Source organism: Oncorhynchus mykiss, chromosome 25 (genome assembly GCF_013265735.2).
Source record: "Oncorhynchus mykiss isolate Arlee chromosome 25, USDA_OmykA_1.1, whole genome shotgun sequence".
Classification (NCBI taxonomy): domain Eukaryota; kingdom Metazoa; phylum Chordata; class Actinopteri; order Salmoniformes; family Salmonidae; genus Oncorhynchus; species Oncorhynchus mykiss.
In genome coordinates, this window is record NC_048589.1 from 24,032,882 (window position 1) to 24,058,990 (window position 26,109).

Consider the following 26,109-nt stretch of genomic DNA (forward strand, 5'->3'; position numbering starts at 1 on the left):
CTGTCTAGTGTATAAGGCTTGCCTCCAGTGTGTGGGAGTCCTTCTCTCTGTTGTGTTGTAGACTCCCCCTCCGCAACCCTCTTCACCACTCCAGTTAACCTCTCTCCACCTCCCACAGGCTGCCCTGCGCTCGGTGACAGGCAGACAGAGCTTGGATCAACTCAGACCAATAGTTTTTCCTCTTAGATATGCTTGAACTCTAGGGTCCTCTTATCAAGTTCTCCAAGAAACTGATCTGCAGTCAGTTTTAAATCAGTTTGGCTTTGTGCTCTGCTTCTGCTGCAACCCACTGGAAATCTGATCTGGAAACAGCTGTTTTCTCCCACATTATTCCTCCTGTAGGGGATTCAGAGGATATCTGAGATCACAGCGTATGGTCTTACACCACCAAGCCGGGCACCATGGTTGAAAGCATGGACTTTGAAAAGGAGGAGAAGCGCTACTCCATCCGCGGAAAGCATGTGGCCCTCATCTGTGCGGTAGTGGTGGTGTCAGCCATTGCTGTTGGGCTGGGGGTGGGCCTCACGCGGCCGGACAGTACCCTGGCTGACCCGGCCCCCACAGAGGAAACCCCCAAGCCCACCCCCCCACCAGCTGACAGGGGGCCCTGCAAACCCTCCAACAACACTGACGGGGACTGGAAGAATTTCCGGCTGCCAGACTACGTGAAGCCAGTGCATTATGATCTCCATCTGGAGCCTGACCTGACCACTGACCTCTACACGGGGAGCGTGTCCGTGCACCTGGAGGTGAGCCGACCCACGAGGCACCTGTGGCTCCACATCCGAGAGACGTTCATCAGTGCAGTCCCCAGGCTCGTCCTGAAAACCCCACAGGCTCAGAGGGAGGTCACCGTGGCCATCAAGGGTTGCTTTGAGTTCAAACCACAGGAGTATGTGGTAGTCGAAGCGGCAGAGGAGCTTGTGGCCACCAAGCTCAGTGAGGTGTACGTTCTCAGCCTGGACTTTCAAGGCTGGCTCAATGGATCTCTGGTGGGCTTCTACAGAGTCACCTACACAGAGAACGGAGCCATCAAGTAAGTCATTGGAGGCATGAATGTTTGGTAATAGAATGGGTGTATTTCAGTTTTTGTATGACTCTGATGTAATATACATTTTCAAAAATTGAACCATCCACCAGTTAGGGGAAGACAATATTTATGAAGACCGAAATTAATAAATGCATGAGAATGGTTACAATGTAACTAAATCCCTCATGCTCAGTGTTATGTGTGCTGTATATGCTACTTTGTACCCATTTTAATAGATCTATAACCATGACTCTGATGTAAAATGTGGAAGAGGGAAGAAAATCTGCACAACTTCAGACAGATCCTCAGCCAAATTTCTTTAAGGAAAATGTCCTTTTGGGAACAAGTTTACAAGTTGTAATCTGAGTGTTGACAACTGAGTGTGTGTGTGTGTGTGTGTGTGTGTGTGTGTGTGTGTGTGTGTGTGTGTGTGTGTGTGTGTGTGTGTGTGTGTGTGTGTGTGTGTGTGTGTGTGTGTGTGTGTGTGTGTGTGCGTGTGCGTACATGCATGTGTATGAGTGCACATGAGGCCCAGCAGCTCACTGGAAAATGCCATTAATGTTAGAGAGAAATATTGTTCACTCTAGTAACTGCTGCTGCTACTACTACTACCACCATGACTACTATTAATTGTAGTATAACGACGTGCAGATTCTGACGGGAATGTACAACAATCCCTCATTGGGGATTTCCATCTTGGCAGATATGCTGCCCAGTATTCCAAGTAAATTGTTGGAACAGGTGGCAAGAAAAAGCAACTATTTAGAATGGTTAATGCAAAATACCATCTGTAAGTGCTTTATATCACACTACAGACCTACTCCAAACATGGGTGTAATGGGATGAAACCACTGAGGGAAAAATTAACTTATTTTTCCCAGGGAGTGCAGTGATTCTTAGCATTAATGTGAACATGGTTAAACCTTGATAAGGTCAGAGTGTGTCTGAAAATCCATAATTACCTGTTACAGATTGTCTGTTAAATTGCTGTTATACAAAGTTCAAATGAAAGCGTCTATGATGTCAATAAGAACCTTATAGTCCAAAGGACTATATCTGACATTTTGGTCATAAATCAGTTATTCACAGAGTTGCTCTTTAGGTGGTCCTTTTACATGTGAAAAGAAAGTCCATTTATGATGTGAGAAATCCAATTCTATCTGCAATCCAATCACACAATGTTGAGTTGTCAATCAAAAATAATTGTATGTAAGGTGATACTTATTGAGTCATGAAAGAGGAAGACATCACAAAACAGTTCTGCGATCTGGAATTTATACTCCCCTCAAAACTATACATAATTGCTGATAGTCCCTAGTCCTTGATTATTCATATCCTCTTTCAATTACTTCAATTTTTTCCCCACCACTTTTTCAGAAGAATAGCCATAAAGTAAACTCTTCATGGAAAAAACAAATAAATACAGATGATTAGAGCATGTTTAAAACCTTTAGGAGAAGCATTCCTGTTTTTGTCTTGTTCTATACTTATACATAAACCTCCTTGGAAGGAGGTGCACTTACCAACTTACCACATTTTATTGATAACTAGCAAGGAGTTTACTGACTGGGTGTCAGAGACCAGAAAAAGTATCAGTTTACTCATCCAGAGCTAACCTTTAGCAATATTGCTAGTTATCTATCTGATCTAACGTTGAACAGGAATGAATATACACTAAACTAAAATATAAACGCAACATGTAAAATTTTGGTCCCATGTTTCATGAGCTGAAATAGAAGATCTCAAATTTTCCATAAGGCCAAAAAGCTTATTTCTCTCAAATTTTGTGCACACATTTCTTTTAAATCCATGTTGGTGAGCATGTATTCTTTGCCAAGATACTCCATCCACCAGAAATGTGTGGCATATCAAGAAGCTGATTAAACAGCATGATCATTACACAGGTGCACCTTGTGTTGGGGACATTGAAAGGCCACTAATATGTGCAGTTTTGTAACACAACACAATGCCACAGATGTTTTATTTTGAGGGAGCGTGCAATTGGCATGTTGACTGCAGGAATGTCACCAGAGTTGTTGCCAGATAATTCACTGTACATTTCTCTACCATAAGCCACCTCCAACGTCATTTTAGAGAATTTGGTAGTACTTACAACCAGCCTCACATCCACGAGTATGGCTGATGTTAATGTTGTGAACAGAGTGCCCCGTGGTGTCAGTGGAGTTATGGTATGGGCAGGAATAAGCTATGAACACAATTTCATTTTTATTGATGGCAATTTGAATGCACAGATATACCGTGACCAAATCCTGAGGTCCATTGTCGGGCCATTTATCCGCCGCCATCACCGCATGTGTACGACAGCATATTCCAGTTCCCACCAATATCCAGCAACTTCGCATAGCCATTGAAGAGGAGTGGTACAACAATCCACAGGCCACAATCAACAGCCTGATCAACTCTCTGTGAAGGAGATGTGTTGCACAGTTGAGGGAAATGGTGGTCATACCAAATACTGACTGGCTTTCTGATCCATGCCCCTACCTTTTTTTAAGGTATCTGTGACCAACAGATGCATATCTGTATTCCCAGTCATGTGAAATCTATAGATTATGGCCTAATTAATTAATTTAAATTGACTGATTTCCTTTTGAACTGTAACTCAGTAAAATCTTATATTTGTTCCATGTTTCCTTTATATTTTTGTTCATTATATTTGATAATGTGATTAGAAAGAAGTCATGATATTCACTTTTATTTAATCATTAAATGTCTACTTTTCTATTAAAATTGCAATAATTTTAACATTCTGTGGCAGATAGAACTTTATTGCGGAACCCAGATTGACATTTCAGAGCCATAAGGTTCTATTTGCGTGAACCTGTTGTCCGGACCACTGGCAGTCTCTATTGGGGTGCCACAAGGTTAAATTCTCGGGCCGACTCTTTTCTCTGTATATATCAATGATGTCGCTCTTGCTGCTGGTGATTCTCTGATGCACCCACGCAGACGACACCATTCTGTATACATTTGGCCCTTCTTTGGACACTGTTAACAAACCTCCAAACGAGCTTCAATACTATACAACACTCCTTCCGTGACCTCCAACTGCTTTTAAATGCTAGTAAAACTAAATGCATACTCTTCAACCAATTGCTGCCAGCACCTGTCCGCCTGACTAGCATCACTACTCTGGACGGTTCTGACACAGAATATGTGGACAACTACAAATACCTAGGTGTCTGGTTAGACTGTAAACTCTCCTTCCAGACTCACATTAAGCATCTCCAATCCAAATCTAGAATCAGCTTCCTATTTCGCAACAAAGCATCCTTCGCTCATGCTGCCAAACATCCTTGCAAAACTGACTATCCTACCGATCCTTGAGTTCGACAATGTCATTTACAAAATAGCCTCCGACACTCTACTCAGCAAATTGGATGCAGTCTATCACAATGCCATCCATTTAGTCACCAAAGCCCCATATACAGTGGGGCAAAAAAGTATTTAGTCAGCCACCAATTGTGCAAGTTCTCCCACTTAAAAAGATGAAGAGAGGCCTGTAATTTTCATCATAGGTACACTTCAACTATGACAGACAAAATTGGTAAAGAAATCCAGAAAATCACATTGTATGATTTTTAATGAATTTATTTGCAAATTATGGTGGAAAATAAGTATTTGGTCAATAACAAAAGTTTATCTCAATACTTTGTTATATACCCTTTGTTGGCAATAACAGAGGTCAAATGTTTTTCCTCCATGCAGATCTCCTTTAGAGCAGTGATGTTTTGGGGCTGTTGCTGGGCAACACGGACTTTCAACTCCCTCCAAAGATTTTCTATGGGGTTGAGATCTGGAGACTGGCTAGGCCACTCCAGGACCTTGAAATGCTTCTTACGAAGCCACTCCTTCTTTGCCCGGGCGGTGTGTTTGGGATCATTGTCATGCTGAAAGACCCAGCCACGTTTCATCTTCAATGCCCTTGAAGGAAGGAAGTTTTCACTCAAAATCTCACGATACATGGCCCCATTCATTCTTTCCTTTACACGGATCAGTCGTCCTGGTCCCTTTGCAGAAAAACAGCCCCAAAGCATTATGTTTCCACCCCCATGCTTCACAGGAGGTATGGTGTTCTTTGGATGCAACTCAGCATTCTTTGTCCTCCAAACACGACGAGTTGAGTTTTTACCAAAAAGTTATATTTTGGTTACATCTGACCATATGACATTCTCCCAATCTTCTTCTAGATCATCCAAATGCTCTCTAGCAAACTTCAGACGGGCCTGGACATGTACTGGCTTAAGCAGGGGGACACGTCTGGCACTGCAGGATTTGAGTCCCTGGCGGCGTAGTGTGTTACTGATGGTAGGCTTTGTTACTTTGGTCCCAGCTCTCTGCAGGTCATTCACTAGGTCCCCCCCCTGTGGTTCTGGGATTTTTGCTCACCGTTCTTGTGAACATTTTGACCCCACGGGGTGAGATCTTGCGTGGAGCCCCAGATCGAGGGAGATTATCAGTGGTCTTGTATGTCTTCCATTTCCTAAAAATTGCTCCCACAGTTGATTTCTTTAAACCAAGCTGCTTACCTATTGCAGATTCAGTCTTCCCAGCCTGGTGCAGGTCTACAATTTTGTTTCTGGTGTCCTTTGACAGCTCTTTGGTCTTGGCCATAGTGGAGTTTGGAGTGTGACTGTTTCCACCATAATTTGCAAATAAATCCATTAAAAATCCTACAATGTGATTTTCTGGATTGTCTGTCATAGTTGAAGTGTACCTATGATGAAAATTGCAGGCCTCTCATCTTGTTAAGTGGGAGAACTTGCACAATTGGTGGCTGACTAAATACTTTTTTGCCCCACTGTACTACCCACCACTGTGACCTGTATGCTCTTGTTGGCTCTCGTTACATTTTCGTTGCCAAACCCACTGGCTCCAGGTCATCGATAAGTCTTTGCTAGGTAAAGCTCCGCCTTATCTCAGCTCACTGGTCACCAAAGCAACTCCCACCCGTAGGACGCGCTCCAGCAGATATATTTCACTGGTCATCCCCAAAGCCAACACCTCCTTTGGCCGCCTTTCCTTCCATTTCTCTGCTGTCAATGACTGGAACGAATTGCAAAAATTACTGAAGCTGGAGACTTTTATTTCTCTCACCAACTTTAAGCATCAGCTGTCAGAGCAGCTTACTGATCACTGTACACAGCCCTGTAAATGGCACATCCAACTACCTCATCCCCATAGTTTTTTTGTTGCTCTTTTGCATCCCAGTATCTCTACTTACACATCTATCACTCCAGTGTTAATGCTAAATTGTAATTATTTCGCCTATATGGCCTATTTATTGTCTTACCTCCCTAATCTTATTACATTTGTACACATTGTATATAGACCTTTTCTATTGTGCTATTGACTGTACGTTTGTTTATCCCATGTGTAACTCTGTTGTTTTTGTCGCTCTCCTTTGCTTCATTTTGGCCAGGTCGCAGTTGTAAATAAACGTGTTCTCAACTGGCCTACCTGGTTAAATAAAGGTGAAATAAAAATAAAATAAACATTTCAAATCAAATGTAATGTCACATGTGCGGAATACAATTTCACACCTTACCGTGAAATGCTTATTACAAGCAAACCTTAACCAACAATGCAGTAAAGAAAATATTTACTGAAAAGTAAAAAAAAAAAATATATATATATATATATCATTTTTAAAAAGTAACATAAAATAACAATGAGGCTATATACTGGGGGTACTGGTACCGAGTCAATGTGCGGGGGTACAGGTTAGGTACATTTAGACAGCCACAATCCAGTAAACACTGCATAGTTCAACATTAATTGCAAACAACATAATAGCAAAATGGGGAGGCTTAGTTGTTCATGGAATCATGCCATGTTTCTTTTTCTCCCAAGAAAAATTGCTGCCACCGACCATGAGCCAACAGACGCCCGCAAATCTTTCCCCTGTTTTGATGAGCCGAACAAAAAGGCCACTTACAATATTTCCATCACCCATGACAAGGACTATGGAGCCCTCGCCAATATGCCAATGGAGGTACAGTCTAGGCATAAAAAATAGCAACACAAGTACTACAAATTTCTCCTTATATAACATTCTATATTTAAGCAATAAGGCATGAGGGGGTGTGGTGTATGGCCAATATACCATGGCTAAGGGCTGTTCTTAAGCACGATGCAAAGCGGAATGCCTGTATACAGCCCTTAGCCGTGGTATATTGGCCATATATCACAAACCCCCGAGGTACCTTACTGCTATTATAAACTGGTTACTGTGGTTACTGGAATTAGAGCACTAAAAAGAAAGGCTTTTTCATACCCGTGGTATATGGTCTGATATACCACGGCTGTCAGCCAATCAGCATTCAGGGCTCGAGCCACCCAATTTATAAAAATGCATAAATGTATCCACAACTTATTGAATGTATCACAAAACAGGTGGCATATAGTGTTACCGGTTAGTTTTCTTGAAACTGCAATGGAAGTCACACAGAGAGAGAGGAGAGTGAGTGTCATGAATGCAAGAGCAGGAGCCATCAATCTTCTGCTCCGGGTCTTTGGTACTGAGAACACAACTATAAGAGATGCTGTCTGACATCTTCATTAAACCACAGAACCTCTTCCTTTCCAGGGCACCCCAGAAATGCTTCCTGGCAATAAGATCAAAACGTTCTTTCAGAGGTCCGTTCCAATGAGTACCTATTTGGTATGTTTTGCTGTGCACCAGTTCACGTTTGTGGAAAGGAACTCGTCCCGAGGAATTCCTGTAAGTACTTGCTATTTTTCTCAGCAGTCATTGGTCCTTCCATACCTTAAACTAAGAAAATACTGACTGTATAACATGTTGAAAATCATATTGTATAGTCTACAGTTGAGAGTAAATGTTGTAACAATTTAAGCCTGTGAAGTTCAATGTTTTAAATGGTGGAAAAGCTACACTACATATTCACAAAAGTATGTGGACACCCCTTCAAAATAGTGGATTTGGCTATTTCAGCCACACCCGTTGCTGACAGGTGTATTAAAATCGAGCACACAGCCATGCAATCGCCATAGACAAACATTGGCAGTAGAATGGCCTTACTGAAGAGCTCAGTGACTTTCAACATGGCTAATTTTCAACCGCAGTCCCTGGGCAGGTTATTAAAAACAATTACAATATAGACAATAGCAACATAGGACAAGCAAGACATAGCATACAGACATAGAACAAAAAGCAGCAATACAAAATTCATAAAAACAACAGTGTTTCCACACCTCACAAGTTACAGACATGGAAAGCGGCAACACACAGCTAGGGACCATGTTCACAAATCTGATTGACCTTTAGCCATGTATTCAAGCATTTTGTGAAAGTGTGATATGTGGTGCAGTTATGTCTGTCTGATGGCAGTGTATTCCAGACATGGGAAGCTCTCACAGAGAAAACGGATTTACTAAAGGTGCTTTTCCTTAAGGGAACTATACAGTCACCTCTCATGGCAGACCTTGTGGATCTGCTGCCATATGTTTGGGTTTGGCCTGGGCTAGGCCCCTTGGGGGATGGGCTTTTCCTGTTTCAGCATGACAATGCCCCTGTGCACAAAACAAGGTCCATATAGAAAGGGTTTGTCGAGATCGGTGTGGAAGAACTTGACTGACCTGCACAGAGCCCTGACCTCAACACCATCGAACACCTTTGGGATGAATTGGAATGCTGACTGTGAGCCAGGCCTAATGGCCCAACATCAGTGCCTTACCTCACTTATGCTCTTGTGGCTGAATGGAAGTCCCCGCAGCAATGTTTTTTTTATTTAACCTTTGTTTAACTAGGCAAGTCCATTAAGAACAAATTCCCCGGCCAAACCCAGACGACGACGCTAATTGTGCACCGCCCTATGGGACTCCCAATCACGGCCGGATGTGATACAGCCTGGATTCCAACCAGGGACTGTAGTGACGCCTCTTGCACTGCGCGACTCGGGAGCCCAATGTTCCAACATCTATTAGAAAGCCTTCTCAGAAGAGTGGAGGCTGTTATAGCAGCAATGGGTGGGACCAACTCCATATTAATGCATATGATTTTGAATGAGATGATCGACAAGCAGGTGTCCACATACTTTTGTTCATGTAGTGTAAGTACAATGTTTTAAATGGTGTAGTTTATCTAACTTTGGTCTCTGATCTGCGTCACAGCTGTTAGTCTTTTGTGTTGAGTTTTCAGCCGTTAGTGTCATTTTACAATGCAAATGTTTGTTACTGGACAATATAAAGAATTACACTGTCTTGATTAAATGTAAACACACACACACTTACACATTCTGTAGTGTATACACACTTAACAACTCTGCTTTCAAATCCTTTTATTCCAGTTGCGAATCTATGCACAGCCTGCACAAATCAGGACTGCGGAGTATGCAGCGGACACGACAAAGGTTATTTTTGACTACTTTGAGGAATATTTCAACATGAATTACTCCATCCCAAAGCTAGGTAATTTGCGATCTCCTCTGTCTGTAAACTGTTGTGACCACTGGATAAAATGAATGAATAATGCGTTATACACACACATGGTTGCATAAAATGTTTTTCTCTTCTGCCAGATAAGATTGCCATCCCTGACTTTGGCACGGGGGCCATGGAGAACTGGGGTCTGATCACCTACAGGGAGGCCAACCTCCTCTATGATGAGAACCAGTCCTCGTCGTACAACAAACAACGTGTGGCCAGTGTCATCGCTCATGAGCTGGTCCACCAGGTGAGAGACTCATGTCCCCAACATTCCCACAACAGAAACACTACCACAACAGAAACACTACCACAACAGAAACACTATCACTAAAGAACACTCCAGAGTTCAGGGAGTTCTTCATTATTCATGTTACAGTGGAAAACTACTGGAACACATCTTATAGTGGAAAATCAAAAGTCAGATTTAATATTTATAATCATAGAGGGACCCAAAGCTCAATCACCCAAGATGTTTATTACGGTATTGTGTCACCATGATGAAGCCTAAATGAGGATGTAAAGTCATGAGGCAACTATTAGCGGCAGAACTCAATGTTTAGAAAAGAGAACCACCATATCTTTGTTCCAATCAATAGCTTGGAAAGGTTTTACACTGACCCTGAATTTGGTCATGAAAATACTAGTGTTCTATTGAAGTACGTCAGCCCTCCAGTTATCCATCAAACCTTTTTATGATAGGCAACACAATAAGACCTTTTTCCAAGATATCATCTCTTTATTGTTCGGCAATAAGACGGTGATGGTGCTGTCCATAAAGTTTTATGAATTGTCCAAAGTTAAAGGACTGAGGGGGAAGTGAGAGCTGGCTGCTGTTTCCTTGTTTCCATAGTCTGTTAACAGGAAGGTGAATATCAGCATAGTTGCAACCAAACCAGAGTTAGAACAACCCAACCTGGTCTCAGAGCATTTCATGTTATTCTGTAGGTAAATCGGAGACACTCCAGCTAGTATGTGGTATGGTTACATACCAAACTTCAAGGCCTAGCAACCCAAAGGTTGCGAGTTCAAATGTTATCACAGACAACTTCAGCATTATAGCTAATTAGCAACTTGTAAACTACTTACTACTTTTTAGCTACTTTGCAACTACTTAGCATGTTAGGTTCCCCTAACCTTAACCCTTCCCCTAACCTTAACCATTTAACCTAACTCCTAACCCTAATCCCTAGCCTAGCTAACATTAGCGAGCTAGCTAGAATTCATAACATATCATACATTTTGCAATTCATAACATGTTTAATGTTTTGCAAATTCGTATCAAATGTTATTGGTCACATACACATGGTTAGCAGATGTTAATGTGAGTGTAGTGAAATGCTTGTGCTTCTAGTTCTGACAGTGCAGTAATATCTAACAATTCCCCAACAACTACCTAATACACACAAATCTAAAGGGATGGAAAAATATATGGATGGGCGATGGCCAAGCGGCATAGGCAAGGTGCAATAGATGGTATAAGGTACAGTATATACATATGAGATGAGTAATGTAAGATATGTTAACATCATTAAAGTGACTAGTGATCCATTTATTAAAGTGGCCAGTGATCTGAGTCTCTATGTAGGCAGCAGCCTCTCTGAGTTAGTGATTACTGTTTACCTATCTGATGGCCTTGAGATAGAAGCTGTTTTTCAGTCTCTCGGTCCCAGCATTGATGCACCTGTACTGACCTTGCCTTCTGGATGGTAGCGGGGTAAACAGGCAGTGGCTTGGGTGGTTGTTGTCCTTGAATATAGTTTTGGCCTTCCTGTGACATCGAGGGCTGTAGGTGGCTTGGAGGGCAGGTAGTTTGCCCCCGGTGATACGTTGTGCAGACCACACCACCCTCTGGATAGCCTTGCGGTGGAGGGTGGTGCAGTTGCCGTACCAGGCGATGATGCAGTCCGACAGGATGCTCTTGATTGTGCATCTGTAAAAGTTTGTCAGGGTTTTAGGTGACAAGCCAAATTTCTTCAGCCTCCTGAGGTCGAAGAGGTGCCGTTGCACCTTCTTCACCACACTGTCTGTGTGGGTGGACCATTTCAGTTTGTCTGTGATGTGTACGCTGAAGCACTTGAAGCTTTCCACTGCTGTCCCTTCGATGTGGATGGGGGGTGCTCCCTCTGCTGTTTCCTGAAGTCCACGATCATCTCCTTTGTTTTGTTGATGATGAGTGAGAGGTTGTTTTTCTGACACCACACTCTGAGTGCCCTCACCTCCTCGCTGTAGGCTGTCTCGTCATTGTTGGTAATCAAGCCCACTACTGTTGTGTCATCTGCAAACTTGATGATTGAGTTGAAGGCTTGCTTGGCCCCGCAGTCATGGGTGAACAGGGAGTACAGGAGGGGGCTGAGCATGCATCGTTGTGGGGCCCCAGTGTTGAGGATCAGCGAAGTGGAGATGTTGTTTCCTACATTCACCACCTGGGGGCGGCCCATCAGAAAGTCCAGGACCCAATTGCACAGGGCGGGGTTGAGACCCAGGGCCTCCAGCTTAATGATGAGCTTGGAGGGTACTATGGTGTTAAATGTTGAGCTGTAGACAATGAACAACATTCTTACATTGGTATTCGTCTTGTCCTGATGGGATTGCATCGTCTGTGGACCTGTTGGGGCGGTATGCAAACTGAAGTGGGTCTAGGGTGGCAGGTACGGTGGAGGTGATATGATCCTTAACTAGTCTCTCAAAGCACTTCATGATGACAGAAGTGAGTGCTATGGGGCAGTAGTCATTTAGTTATCTTTGCCTTCTTGCGTACAGGAACAATGGTGGCCATCTTGAAACGTGGGGAATGTAGACTGGGATAGGGAGCGATTGAATATGTCTGTAAACACACCAGCCAGCTAGTCTGCGCATGCTCTGAGGACGTGGCTAGGGATGGGCCAGCAGCCTTGCAAGGGTTAACATTTTTAAATGTCTTACTCACGTCGGCCACGACGAAGGAGGGGGGGGAGCACAGTCCTTGTTAGCGGGTCTCGATGATGGCACTGTATTATCCTCAAGGTGGGCAAAGGTGTATAGTTTGTCTGGAAGCGAGACGTCGATGTCCCTGATGTGGCAGGTTTTCCTTTTGTAGTCTGATTTCCTGTAGACCCTGCCACATACGTCTAATTTCTTATTGCGACTCCACTTTGTCCCTATACCTACATTTTGCTTGTTTGATTGCCTTGCGGAGGGAATAACTACACTGTTTATATTTGTTTATATTCCCACTCCTCTTTCCATGGTTAAATGCGATGGTTCGCGCTTTCAGTTTTGCGTGAATGCCGCCATCTATCCACAGTTTCTGGTTAGGGTAGGTTTTAATAGTCAGTGGGTACAACATCTCCAATGCACTTCCTTATAAACTTACTCACCGAGTCAGCGTATAGATCGATGTTCTTCTCTGAGGATGCCCGGAACATTTCCCAGTTCGCATGATCAAAACTATCTTGAATCGTGGATTCCGATTGGTCAGACCAGCGTTGAATGGTTCTAGTCACGGGTCCATCCTGTTTGAGTTTCTGCCTATAAGACAGTAGGAGCAAGATGAAGTCGTGGTCGGATTACCCGAAGGGAGGGAGAGGGAGGGCCTTGTATGCATCATGGAAGTTAGAGTAGCAGTGATTGAGTGTATTGCTCGCGCGAGTGCTGCACTCAATATGCTGATAGAATTTAGGTAGCCTTGTTCTCAAATTTCCTTTGCTACAATAAATGCAGCCTCAGGATATATGGTTTCCAGTTTACAAAAAGAGTCCAGTAAAGTTCCTTGAGGGCCGTTGTGGTGTCTGCTTGATGGGGTATTTATACACAGTTGTGACGATAACTGACAAGAATTCTCTTGGGAGATAATATGGCCGTAAGGAATTCTAGGTTGGGTGAGCAGAAGGACTTGATTTCCTGTATGTTGTTATGATTACACCATGAGTCGTTAATCATGAAGCATACACCCCCGCCATTCTTCCCAGATAGGTGTTTATTGCTGTCAGCGTGACGCATGAAGAAGCCCAGTGGCTGAACCGACTCCGACAACGTATCCCGAGAGAGCCATGTTTCCGTATAACAGAGATTGTTACAATCTCTGATTTCTCTCTGGAAGGCAACCCTAGCTCTAATTTCGTCTACCTTGTTGTTAAGAGACTGGACATTGGTGAGTAGTATACTTTGAAGCATTGTGCGGTATACATGCCTCCGTCTGCCTCTTCTGCTGCGACGTTTTTTGGGGTCGGCTTCTGGGATTAGATCCATTGTCTTGGGTGGTGGTCCGAACAAAGGATCCGCTTCGGGAAAGTCGTATTCTTGGTTATAATGTTGGTAATTTGACGTCACCCTTGTAAACAATAGATCTTCATGGCTGTAAGTAATCATTCTTAAGATTTTCTGGGCTAACAATGCAAGAAATAATACATTAAAAATAAATAAATACTACATAGTTTCCTAAGGACTCGAAGCGAGGCGACTATCTCTGTCGGCGTCACATTTAGCATATTTATAACATATTGTATGTTTTTCAAATTCATAACATAATATGAATTGTAATTCGTAACATATCATACAAAATTGGGGATGGACATCCACAAATTAATACATACCATACCATACGAAACTTAACATATACTAAATGGAGTGTCTCGGAGTTACGTACAGAATAATACGAAATGCTTGGATACAAACAACCTGGATCACAATGATCTCAATGTGCAGTTCAGACAGTGATTAAATCATAAAGTAATAAATAGTGTTGGAGAAGCTTTTCTGAAATCATAGTTTACCAATTACTTCACACTGGAAGAAGTTAAGCTACACTTAAGAAAAATATAGTTTACTGAACTAAAGCTATTTTGAAAAAATGGTTCACTACATCCAAGCCACTTAGTGAAATATGATAATATCTAAATCTGAAATGTCATAGACTACAAATTTCAAGAAAATATCAATCTGGGGTCAAATGTTAACAGAATGTGTAATTTAGCCTAATAAACACAGAAAACATGTTTCAAGTGAGAATTAGGAAGGTCTGATACTTGCCTTGTACTTCACCCATATTGTATTTTAGCAAAACAAGTAGTGTGTAGTTCCAGTAGTTAGCTACACCACCAAAACAAGTCATTAACAAGTAATTAACTACTGACAAGACTAACAAGATTAGAATTTGGTTCAACTAGTACCGAGCTACAGTAAAATATTGTTTAATTACTAGATGAACTTCATGTAGTTCACTACTCTCCAACACTGGAGAGTAGTGAACTACATGTAAAACACTGTCATATTCTATCAGTAGCAATAAAACAAGCATGTAAATCCACACAAAAAGATATGTCATAAGATAATTGTTTAAGGTGAATGTGAAAAAGCTTGTTCGGTAGGACTTGAATTTACTAAATACCTGGTAAATACCAGTAGAAATTGTAGGTTTATTTGTTCCTGTTTGTGCCTGTTTTTGTGCCTGTAGCTTTGTTTTGTGTTTTATATTGTATGCAGAGCCAAAGAGTGTTACACTGAATGTTTTGATATTTTGTGTGCATGAAAATGTATTTACAGTGAACTCTAAAAGTACTTGGACAGTGACAAATTCTTTGTTTTGGCTCTGTACTCCATCACTTTGGATAATCCTGAATGAATTGTGAATAATGATGAGTGAGAAAGTTAGAGGGATAAATATCATACCCCACCAAAAGTGCTAACCTCCCCTGTTATTGTAATGGTGAGAGGTTAGCATGTCTTTGGGGTATGATATTTGTTCATCTAACATTCTCACTCATAATTATTCACAATTCATTCAAGACTATCCATAACCATGGCAGCATCCACATTAATGTAATAGTGTTTAGAAACATTATATTCTTATTTACAATATAAGTGACTCCAAAATTACACAATACATTATTTGCCATTAATTTATATTGGGCACAAAATAATCTGAAGCAAAATCAAAACAAACAGCGAATGCATCCAACAAGTTTGTAGAGTCACACACTTGATGTAATCATTGCGTACTAGGAATAAGGGACCAAATTAAAAAGTCTTGCCACCGTGGGTGGATGCCCTAATCAGGTTACGTACCCAATGCAGATTTCTCAAATGGCAAATGTTGGGCGCCACATTTTCCTAACCCTGTCACACTCTCACTCATACACACTTGTTTTGAAATAAATTCAGGTGTCAGATAACTTTGCATGTTGGATTTTCCTGCAGTGGTTTGGAAACATTGTGACCATGGATTGGTGGGATGACCTTTGGCTAAATGAGGGCTTTGCCAGTTTCTTTGAGTACATCGGTGTAGAGAAGGCTGAGCCTCTCTGGGGAATGGTGAGTCCATCTGACAGATGCTGAATTGAGTGATGTGAAATGGAATTGTTTTAATCCCAATTCTGGTTAATAGATTCTACATCTACTTCGTTCTGTCTTTACCAGCGTGACATCATGATCATCAGTGATGTACTACCTGTCATGGTGGACGACGCCCTCGTCACCTCCCATCCAATCATTGTGGATGTGTCAACTCCGGCTGAGATTACCTCTGTGTTTGATGGTATATCCTACAACAAGGTAATCTAAAACCCCCACGTTTCACTCTACTACATGGGATTAAATAAAATGTACTTCAATTAAATTTGTCTTGAAATTTGTTCCAAACATCTTCCTGTAGGGGGCATCAATTCTCAGGATGGTGGAGGACTGGTTGGGTCGAGACAACTTCCGAGATGGTTGTCGGGTAAGAATCCATTTAATTTGACGTAAAGTGGATAGAAGTATCCCTACACCAAGTCACTTGATCCCTATTCAGTCAATAGCAGAATAATTTGGTAATAGTGAGTGTTAGGGACATGCAATTACTTCCCTGTTGAATTAAAATTATGATTACTGTCAGATACGTAGCTTGCATTTTATTTATCATAAAATCTATGGATGGTAACCTGTTTTTCTCTCCCTTCAACAGAAATACTTGAAAGATTTCCATTTTCAGAATGCCAAAACAGCCAACTTCTGGGCATCCCTTGCTAACGTATGTTTGTCATATCTAATTTAGTCATAGTAGTTTCAAAATATCAAAGTTGATATTATTGTTGATATTATTGTTAATATTTCAATACATCTAGTGTACTTGTGTGTTACACACTAACATTTTTGGGTTGCAGGTGAGTGGGTTGCCTGTGGCAGATGTGATGGACACATGGACCAAACAGATGGGCTACCCGGTATTGGACCTGTCTACTGCCGGTACTCAGACCAAACTCACCCAGCGCAGATTCCTGTTGGACCCCAATGCTGATACCACCCAGCCACCCTCACCACTCAGGTCAGTGATTTCAACACGCTATTAAGTCCCTTTGTGATCGTTGGTTGATTTCCCGATGGAAGTCAGACATATTTCTTAGGATAAACCTGTAAATCCTAAAAGGGCTATGCTTTTCTTTCAGCTACAAGTGGACCATCCCTGTTAAGTGGCACTCAGTGGATAGTAATAAGAATATGTCCATCATGTTCAACAAGTCCAGTCCAGGTAAAGATACTTCTGTCTAAACACTTTGCTTGACCTTTTTAAAATTACAGTTCCAGCCTCTGGTGACAACATGTATTTCATTAAATTGAAATTTGTCTCTCACACTAATATCTAGAGCAAGTCTTAGCTGACTATTTCCCTGCAACGGATGGACTCCTGAAGATCAATAACGACCATATTGGATTCTACAGAGTCAATCACCATGACAGCATGTGGCGCACCATTAGTCAACAGCTTCAAACAAATCACAAGGTAAATATCAATCAAATCTGCTACTATAGTATCAGAGGTAATATTAAGTTTTAATCTTACCAGTTCATAGGTTGCACTTATCTTAATCGGCAGGACACTTTCTTTACTAGGAGTTTGACGCTGCTGACCGATGCAGTTACATAGATGATGTCTTTGCTCTGGGAAGGTAAACCAACATTACCGACATTCACTTGAAGTACATCTGTCAATTCAGTTGCTCTGAGCTTTAGAAAACTGTGATGAAATGTCTTGTTCTTATCGGCCTCATCAGGGCAGATGTTGTCGATTATGGAAATGCATTCAACCTGACAAAATACCTGACCAATGAGACTGAGTACATCGTCTGGGAACGTGTGTCTTCTTCCATTGCCTATGTGCGAGACATGTTGTCTGACGACACTGTTCTTTACCCTAAATTCCAGGTGGGTCTGTTTTCCACAAATTTTTGTATATAGTGTGTGTATGTATATGTATATATATTTTTTTTTTTACAGGTGAATTCTGCCCTCTGCTGGCCAACTAAAACACACACCAAATAATAATCTTGGGAGTTTGCTCATACAGGTAACTGTCAAAATAAAGGAAACACCAGCATAAAGTTTCTAAATAGGGCATTGGGCACCACGAGACAGAACAGTTTCAATGTGCCTTGGCATAGATTCTACAAGTGTCTGGCACTCTATTGAAGGGATGTAACTAGAGGTCGACCGATGAACATTTTTCAACGTCGATACTGATTATTGGAGGAACAAAAAAAGCCAATACCGATTAATCGGCCGATTTAAAATAAAAATGTTTTTAAAAAGTATAATAATAATTTAAAAAAAAAATGTATTTGTGATAATGACATTTACAACAATACTGAATTAACTCTTATTTTTAACTTAATATAATACATCAATAAAATCAATTTAGCCTCAAATAAATAATGAAACATGTTCAATTTGGTTTAAATAATGCAAAAACAAAGTGTTGGAGAATAAAGTAAAAGTGCAATATGTGCCATGTAAGAAAGCTAACGTTTCAGTTCCTTGCTCAGAACATGAGAACATATGAAAGCTGGTGGTTCCTTTTAACAGGAGTCTTCAATATTCCCAGGTAAGAAGTTTTAGGTTGTAGTTATTATAGGAATTATAGAACTATTTCTCTATACCATTTGTATTTCATTACCCTTTGACTATTGGATTTTCTTATAGGCACTTTAGTATTGCCAGTGTAACAGTATAGCTTCCGTCCCTCTCCTCGCTCCTACCTGGGCTCGAACCAGGAACACAACGACAACAGCCCCCCTCAAAGCAGCGTTACCCATGCAGAGCAAGGGGAATAACTACTCCAAGTCTCAGAGCAAGTGACGTTTTAAACGCTATTATCGCGCACCCCGCTAACTAGCTAGCCATTTCACATCGTTACACCAGCCTAATCTCGGGAGTTGATAGGATTGACGTCATAAACAGCAGCTGGCAAACGCACGAAAGTGCTGTTTGAATGAATGCTTACGAGCCTGCTGCTGCCTACCATCGCTCCGTCAGACTGCTCTATCAAATCATAGACTTAACCGTTCCATATTTTATCTAACGGGTGGCATCCATAAGTCTAAATATTCCTGTTACATTGCACAACCTTCAATGTCATAATTATGTAAAATTCTGTCAAATTAGGTGGCCCAAACACTGACTCTGCGTGCAATGAACGCAAGAGAAGTGACACAATTTCACCTGGTTAATATTGCCTGCTAACCTGGATTTCTTTTAGCTAAATATGCAGGTTTAAAAATATATACTTCTGTGTATTGATTTTAAGAAAGGCATTGATGTTTATGGTTATGTACACATTGGAGCAACGATACGCACCGCATCGATTATATGCAACGCAGGACACGCTAGATAAACTAGTAATATCATCAACCATGTGGTTATGATTGATTGATTGTTTTTTATAAGATAAGTTGCTAGCTAGCATTAAAGTTATCTTTGCTTACTGCATTCGCGTAACAGGCAGTCACCTCGTGGAGTGCAATGTAATCAGGTGGTTAGAGCGTTGTACTAGTTAACTGTAAGTTTGCAAGATTGAATCCACCAAGCTGACAAGGTAAAAATCTGTCGTTCTGCCCCTGAACGAGGCAGTTGAGGCACCGTTCCTAGGCCGTCATTGAAAATAAGAATGTGTTCTTAACTGCCTTGCCTAGTTAAATAAAGATTAAATAAAGGTGTAAAAAAAAAAAAATGTCCAAATCGGTGTCCAAAAGTACCGATTTTCCGATTGTTATGAAAACTTGAAATCGGCCCTAATTAATCGGCCATTCCGATTTAATTGGTCGACCTCTAGATGTAACAACATTCTTCCACGAGAAATTCCATAATTTGGTGTTTTGTTGATGGTGGTGAAAAACGCTGTCATCTCCCATAAGTGTTCAATTGGGTTGAGATCTGGTGACAGACGACCATGGCATATGGTTAAGATGGTTTATGCTCATCAAACCATTCAGTAATCTCTTGTCCCTGTGGATGGGGGCATTGTCATCATATGGTCATCATGGCCATGGTAGCCAAAATAATGGCCTGCCCATCATAGTTACAGAGCATTCTGAAAGTATTCAGACCCAGACCCAGACCCAGACTTTTTCCACTTTGTTACGTTACAGCCTTATTCTAAAATTGATTAAATTGAGTTTTTCCCTCAGTCTACACACAATACCCTGTGATGACAAACAAAAAACAGGTTTAAGATTGTTTATGCACATTTATAAAAGAAATTAAAAAACTGAAATATCACATTTACATAATTATTCAGACCCTCTACTCAGTACTTTGTTGAAGCACCTTTGGCAGTGATTACAGCCTCGAGTCTTCTTGGATATGACACTACAAGCTTGGCACACCTGTATTTGGGGAGTTTCTCCCATTCTTCTCTGCAAATCCTCTCAAGCTCTGTCAGGTTGGATGGGGAGCGTTGCTGCATAGCTATTTTTGGGACTCTCCAGAGATGTTCGATCGGGTTCAAGTCCGGGCTCTTGCTGGGCCACTCAAGGACATTCAGAGACTTGTCCCGAAGTCACTCCTTCGTTGACTTGGCTGTGTGCTTAGGGTCGTTGTCCTGTTGAAAGGTGAACATTTGACCCAGTCTCAGGTGCTGAGTGCTCTGGTGCTGGTTTTCTTCAAGGATCTCTCTGTACTTTGCTTCGTTCATCTTTCCCTCTATCCTGACTAGTCTCCCAGTGCCTGCCGCTGAAAAATATCCCCACAACATGATGCTGCCACCACCATGCTTCACCGTAGGGATGGTGCCAGGTTTCCTTCAGATGTGAGGCTTGGTATTCAGGCTAAAGAGTTCAATCTTGGTTTCAGACCAGATAATCTTGTTTCTCATGGTCTGAGAGTTTTTTAATCCAAGCGGGTTGTCATGTGCCTTTTACTGAGGAGTGGCTTACGTCTGGATACTTTACCATAAAGGCATGATTGGTGGAGTGCTGCAGAGATGGTTTTCCTTCTGGAAGGTTCTCCCATCTCCACAGAGGAACTCTGGAACTCTGTCAGAATGACCATTGGGTTCTTGGTCACTTCACTAACCAAAGCCCTTCTCCACTGATTGCCCAGTTTAGCCGGGCGGCCAGCTCTAGGAAGAGTCTTGGTAGTTCCAAACTTCTTCCATTTAAGAATGATGGAGGCCACTGTGTTCTTGGGGACCTTCAATACTGCAGATTTCTTTAGTACCCTTCCCCAGATCTGTGCCTCGACACAAATCCTGTCTTTTAGCTCTACGGACAATTCCTTTGACCTTATGGCTTGATTTTGTGGGACCTTATATAGACAGGTTTGTGTCTTTCCAAATCATGTCAAATCAATTGAATTCATCACAGGTGGATTCCATTCAAGTTTGTAGAAACATTTCCAGGATCATCAATGGAAACAGGATGCACCTGACCTCCAATTTTTTCTCATAGCAAAGGGTCTGAATACTTATGTAAATAAGGTAGAAATTTGATTTTATAAATTAGGAAACATTTCTAAAAATCTGTTTTCGCTTTGTCTATATGGGGTATTGGGTGTAGATTGAAGAGGAGAAAAATGTATTTAATCCATTTTGAATAAGTCTGTAACAACAAAATGTAGAAAAAGGAGTCAATACTTTTTGAACGCACTGTACATATACAGCTCTGGAAAAATGAGACTTCTGCAAAATGATCAGTTTCTCTGGTTTTACTATTTATAGGTACAGTTGAAGTCGGAAGCTTACATACATACACCTTAGCCAAATACATTTATACTCAGTTTTTCACAATTCCTGAGATTTAATCCTAGTAAAAATGCCCTGTGTCAGTTAGGATTTCTTTTGATTTTCCCATGATGTCAAGCAAAGAGGCACTGAGTTCGAAGGTAGGCCTTGAAATACATCCACAGGTACTCCTCCAATTGTCTCAAATGATGTCAATTAGCCTATCAGAAGCTTCTAAAGCCATGACACCATTTTTTGGAATTTTCCAAACTGTTTAAAGGCACAGCCAACTTAGTGTGTGTAAACTTCTTACCCACTGGAATTGTGATACAGTGAATTATAAGTTAAATAATCTGTCTGTAAACTTGTGTCATGCACAAAATAGTTGTCCTAATCGACATGCCAAAACTATAGTTCGTTAACAAGAAATTTGTGGAGTGGTTGAAAAACAAGTTTTAATGACACCAACCTAAGTGTAATCTAAACTTCCGACTTCAACTGTACACTCTAAAATATTATGGCACTGCCATAATATAATCTAATTAACACAGCACCAACAACCCAACCTTGCTGTTACAGAAAAGGAAGGTTAAGTATGTAACCACGGTTATGTGAGTTATTTGGATCACTCCAATATATTGGTATCACTCCGCGATACATCCGATGTGAGGATTTACAGATTTATTCCCGTGTACATCTGTGTCACGGCTGTGGTCCGCCCCTATATATAGAACCCATGGCCGCGACACACATTCTCTACATCATTTTTAAGGCGCCTCTAGTGCCGTAGTGGATTGGAGTGATCCATATAGCTCACATACGTAACCTTCGTTATGTTTCACTATATTGGATCACTCCAATATAATGGTGTACCGGTACCAGACTTAGTCGGTGCTAGAGGTACCTAGCCAGCCAGCGGCGAAGTCCCAGTGCAGGACCAAGATGCAGGAGCCGTCAATGTGGAAGGGGGGTCCCGGCACAGTCCCCCGAAAGGGAGGCGATGCCCAGGACCGCTGAACCAATCGCAAAAGGAGGTGGCACATTTACCTGATTGTACCTAGCAAAGGTGCAAAAGGAAGCCCAGCTAGCAGCAGCCCAGATATTAGCGAGGGGCACTCTTCTCATTAGAGCCCAGGATGCAGCCACCCCTCGTGTTGAATGTGCCACCACAGATCCAAGCACTGGCCTGCCAGCCAGGCGGTCTGCTGTCGAAAACGTGTCCACGATCCAGTGATAGAGCCTCTGCTTTGATAGCCCAGCCTCCAGGACTCTCTCACCATAGCAGACAAAGATCTGGTCTGTTGTTCTCACTGACTGTGTCCGCTCCACATAGGTAGCCAGTACCCTTACAGGGCACAGCATGCCGAAGGGAGGCCCAGACTCCCCCGACACTGCCGGGGGGTCGTTAGCAGACAGGATAAAAGGGATGTTCACATGCCTGTCTGACAGAACCTTCGGAAGGAATGAAGGGTTTGGGCGGAGAGATATACCCCTCCCCCCGGGGTCCATCCGGTAGCACTCAGAACTTAGCGAAAGAGCATGGAGTTCACCCTCTCTCTTCATGGAAGTAATCGCTACCAAGAAAGCAACCTTCATAGAGAGGTGTTTCAGGGAGGCAGACTCCAACGGTTCGAATTGCGGCTTTGCCAAAGCAGCCAAAACCACATCCAGCTCGCCATTGAGCGGGTCCTAGCTGGACGCAGGCAACGAACCCCTTTCATAAACCTGGAGAACAAGGGATGGTGCCCCACTGGCCTGTCCATAGCAGCCAAATACCCTCTGTGTAGAGGCTGCTAAGCCCTCATCCAAACGAGACTGCAGGTATTGGAGGACATACTGCACCTTGCATGACTCGGGCACCACCTCAATACCAGTACGCCAAGAGCAGAACAACCGCCAGCGCAACTGGTGTGCTGCGGTTGTAGCCGGTGCCTATGCACTCTGCATGGTGTTCATTAGACCCTCCTGTAGTCCTAACATGGACCATTGGTGTCGTTCAGTGGCCAAGCCCACAGAGTTCCCCCAGCCTGAGACAGCAGGTCCTGTCTCAGGGGAAGTTGCCAAGGTGTCCCAGAAAACAGGGACAGAAGAAGGCTGAACCAGGGTTGTCTGGGCCATTATTGGACATTCCTAACTAGGCATAATTTAGCTAATAAAATTTTAAAGTTCATTAAGAAGTCTAATTGGTAAGTTAGACACTCACATGACAACTGGTAGCTACCTAGCTAGATAGCTTGGTTTCCATTTTCCAACAGATGTTTCTAATCCCCCTGATTTTGGTCATCAACGGTTACTGGTCTTGGAACTTGTTGCCATAAATTGAAGTTGAATCTTGAAGAGAAAAATATTTTTTAAAAACCTCTGGCGAACTTGTTGCTAAAGGTTTGCAGCAGATTCACCACTAGTGACAAATATTGCAAACTTCTGGCAACATTTTGTGGCAGACTGTTTAGTTTGCATCAAATTTGCCACAAACCTGCGGGAAGTTTGCCTCAACAAACATATTCTTTTAAGGGTTACTTTGTCAGTTACCTGTACGTATGAGATAATAATGCAAACTAGAGAATAGGTCTAAAACATGTCCCTTGTGGGGTGTTTTGGGGGAAACTCCCTAAGGAGGTTTCAGGAATAGACTAGTCATGTCTCGTCGCTTATTTCCCCTACAGAAATTATTCCGTGAGCATGTGCAGACTATCTCCAGGCAGCTGGGATGGGACGACAAGGGAAGCCAGAGAGAGAGGTGAAACAAGGAGAGACAATCTACTGTATTTGATAGATCATGGGTGTATTTGCTGGATATTGATCGTAAAATGTATTGTCTATATGGGTTTTGTATAGGCTGTTGCGTGAGACAGTCCAGGGAATTGCTTGCCAAATGGGCGACCAGGAAGTGCTAAATGAGACATCTGTTTTATTTGACCAATGGATCTCAGGAAACATCAGGTAAATATTAGTCTTGAATTAAATCATTCAATGACACATGATCTACTTACTAATCCAGCTGCAGTACATGCTAATGTTAGGCCTAAACTGATGGACACAACTAACTACTTTATTAGCGTTCCTATTCCTAAAAGCATGTTTATTCCGCTAAGCCCTAATGATAACATGACCTTTGACCTCCAGCAGTGTTGGGGTGAACCTGCGCCTGTTGGTGTATCGCTATGGCATGAGGAACTCAGGCACTGAGGCGAAGTGGAACTTAATGTTTGAGAGGTACAAAACAGAGACCTTGGCCCAAGAGAAGGACAAGCTCCTGTATGGATTGGCATCCGTGGAGAACATCACTCTTCTGTTCAAGTAAATAAAAAACATTAATTATCTTTAGAAATTATTTTTACATGCGTTATTCAAAATTGCTTTTAAACATAATCCAGTGAAAAGTTATTACTAGAACCCCAGTACATTTGTTGGCAAGAGTGTGCAAAATTGTTTCTAGCAAACATTTGTTTATTTAGCTAGATATGACTTGAGATAATGCTGCTTGTTAGAATGCCGTTGTTTTTCAGCTTACTGGAGATGTCCAAAGATGAGAGTATTGTGAGGACTCAGGATTTGTTCACTGTGGTCCAATATGTCTCTCTGAATCGCTACGGCAAGACCATGGCCTGGGACTGGGTCACCCTCAACTGGGACTACCTAGCGAACAGGTGAGCCCATTCTCTGAGTCACTTCTCTGAGTCTGAATGGAGAGTTACTGAGTCCAGAGTAATTTGAAGTGATAGTGAATGAATGGAATGCTGTAAGTAAATTTACTGAATCAGTAGCAACTGAGCCTAGAGTGACTGAATCATGTAAATACTGTGACAGTTTTCAATTTATTTTTGTTTTGTTACAGATACACTGTCAATGACAGGAGCCTGGGGCGCCTGCTGACCAGAATCAGCACCACCTACAATACAGAGCTACAGCTGTGGCAGGTTAGAACAGGGACATTCTACTCATAGAATTAGAATAAGTAAATCAAACAATAAACCACTTCAGTTGAGACTAGCACTGGTGTGCTTGAATTTAAGATTGACCGTGATCTATGTTGTGGATTGTCTTTTTATGGTGACTTGATTTATGACTGACTATGTTGACTGTGTGGTTGTGTTTTAGATGGCACACTTTTTCAAGCTGAACCCTAATGCCGGGGCTGGGGAGATGCCTAGGCAGCAAGCTCTAGAGACAGTGAAGAACAACATCGAGTGGGTCAGGAGAAACAAGGCAGAGATCAGCTCTTGGCTGGAGAGCAACGTCGCCTACTGATGACCTCAGGTCAACAAGACTAAAGAACCCATGCCTAATCCAAATATAAAACCTTCATGCTGTTTCCATTCATAAATTAATTCAACGGCAGTGCAAGCACACCACAGGACTGCCTTTCTAAATCAAGTATCAAGTCCCTATGTCCTGCATATGCTGCTGTGCAAATCAAACACACTTTTGATGTGATTGTAACTCAGTGAGTCGCTTTCTCTTTACTCAAGTGGAATCCATTTACAGTACTTAGTACCTTTCCTGCATTACCTATGGTATATTTGTGTTAAATTAAGGACAAATAAAATTTAAGGACAAATAAAATAAACATTTTGACATACAAATATTGAATTTCTTATTAAGTGCTTGGACAGAATTTGAGATGTCATATTCAAATAACCATGATTACTTTTAATCTTGG

General features: G+C 41.9%; 1 protein-coding gene across 2 annotated transcripts; it reads left to right on the top strand.

Annotated features, from left to right (window-relative positions):
• Nucleotides 1–26,032, top strand: enpep (glutamyl aminopeptidase). 2 transcript variants are annotated; one of them, XM_021585049.2, is made up of 20 exons: nucleotides 1–1,036; nucleotides 6,905–7,046; nucleotides 7,641–7,775; nucleotides 9,361–9,481; nucleotides 9,592–9,746; nucleotides 15,674–15,787; nucleotides 15,893–16,027; nucleotides 16,128–16,193; nucleotides 16,419–16,484; nucleotides 16,618–16,778; nucleotides 16,900–16,982; nucleotides 17,098–17,234; nucleotides 17,345–17,400; nucleotides 17,506–17,656; nucleotides 24,113–24,186; nucleotides 24,285–24,389; nucleotides 24,573–24,746; nucleotides 24,956–25,096; nucleotides 25,285–25,366; nucleotides 25,548–26,032. In XM_021585049.2, the coding sequence occupies exons 1-20, from the start codon at nucleotides 402–404 to the stop codon at nucleotides 25,695–25,697; spliced, it is 2,883 nt and encodes a 960-aa protein (XP_021440724.2). In that variant the 5' UTR covers nucleotides 1–401; the 3' UTR covers nucleotides 25,698–26,032. The 2 variants fall into 2 exon arrangements, with proteins under 2 accessions (XP_021440724.2, XP_021440725.2); XM_021585050.2 differs by having other exon boundaries at nucleotides 24,576–24,746.
• Nucleotides 26,033–26,109: the final 77 nt, after the last annotated feature.

Coding starts and splice junctions, on each gene's coding strand:
- enpep (XM_021585049.2), top strand. CDS start 402: ATGGTTGAAAGCATGGACTTTGAAAAGGAGGAGAAGCGCTACTCCATC. Junction 9,482..9,591: donor TTACTCCATCCCAAAGCTAG/GTAATTTGCGAT, acceptor CTCTTCTGCCAG/ATAAGATTGCCATCCCTGAC. Junction 17,235..17,344: donor AGCTTCAAACAAATCACAAG/GTAAATATCAAT, acceptor TTTCTTTACTAG/GAGTTTGACGCTGCTGACCG.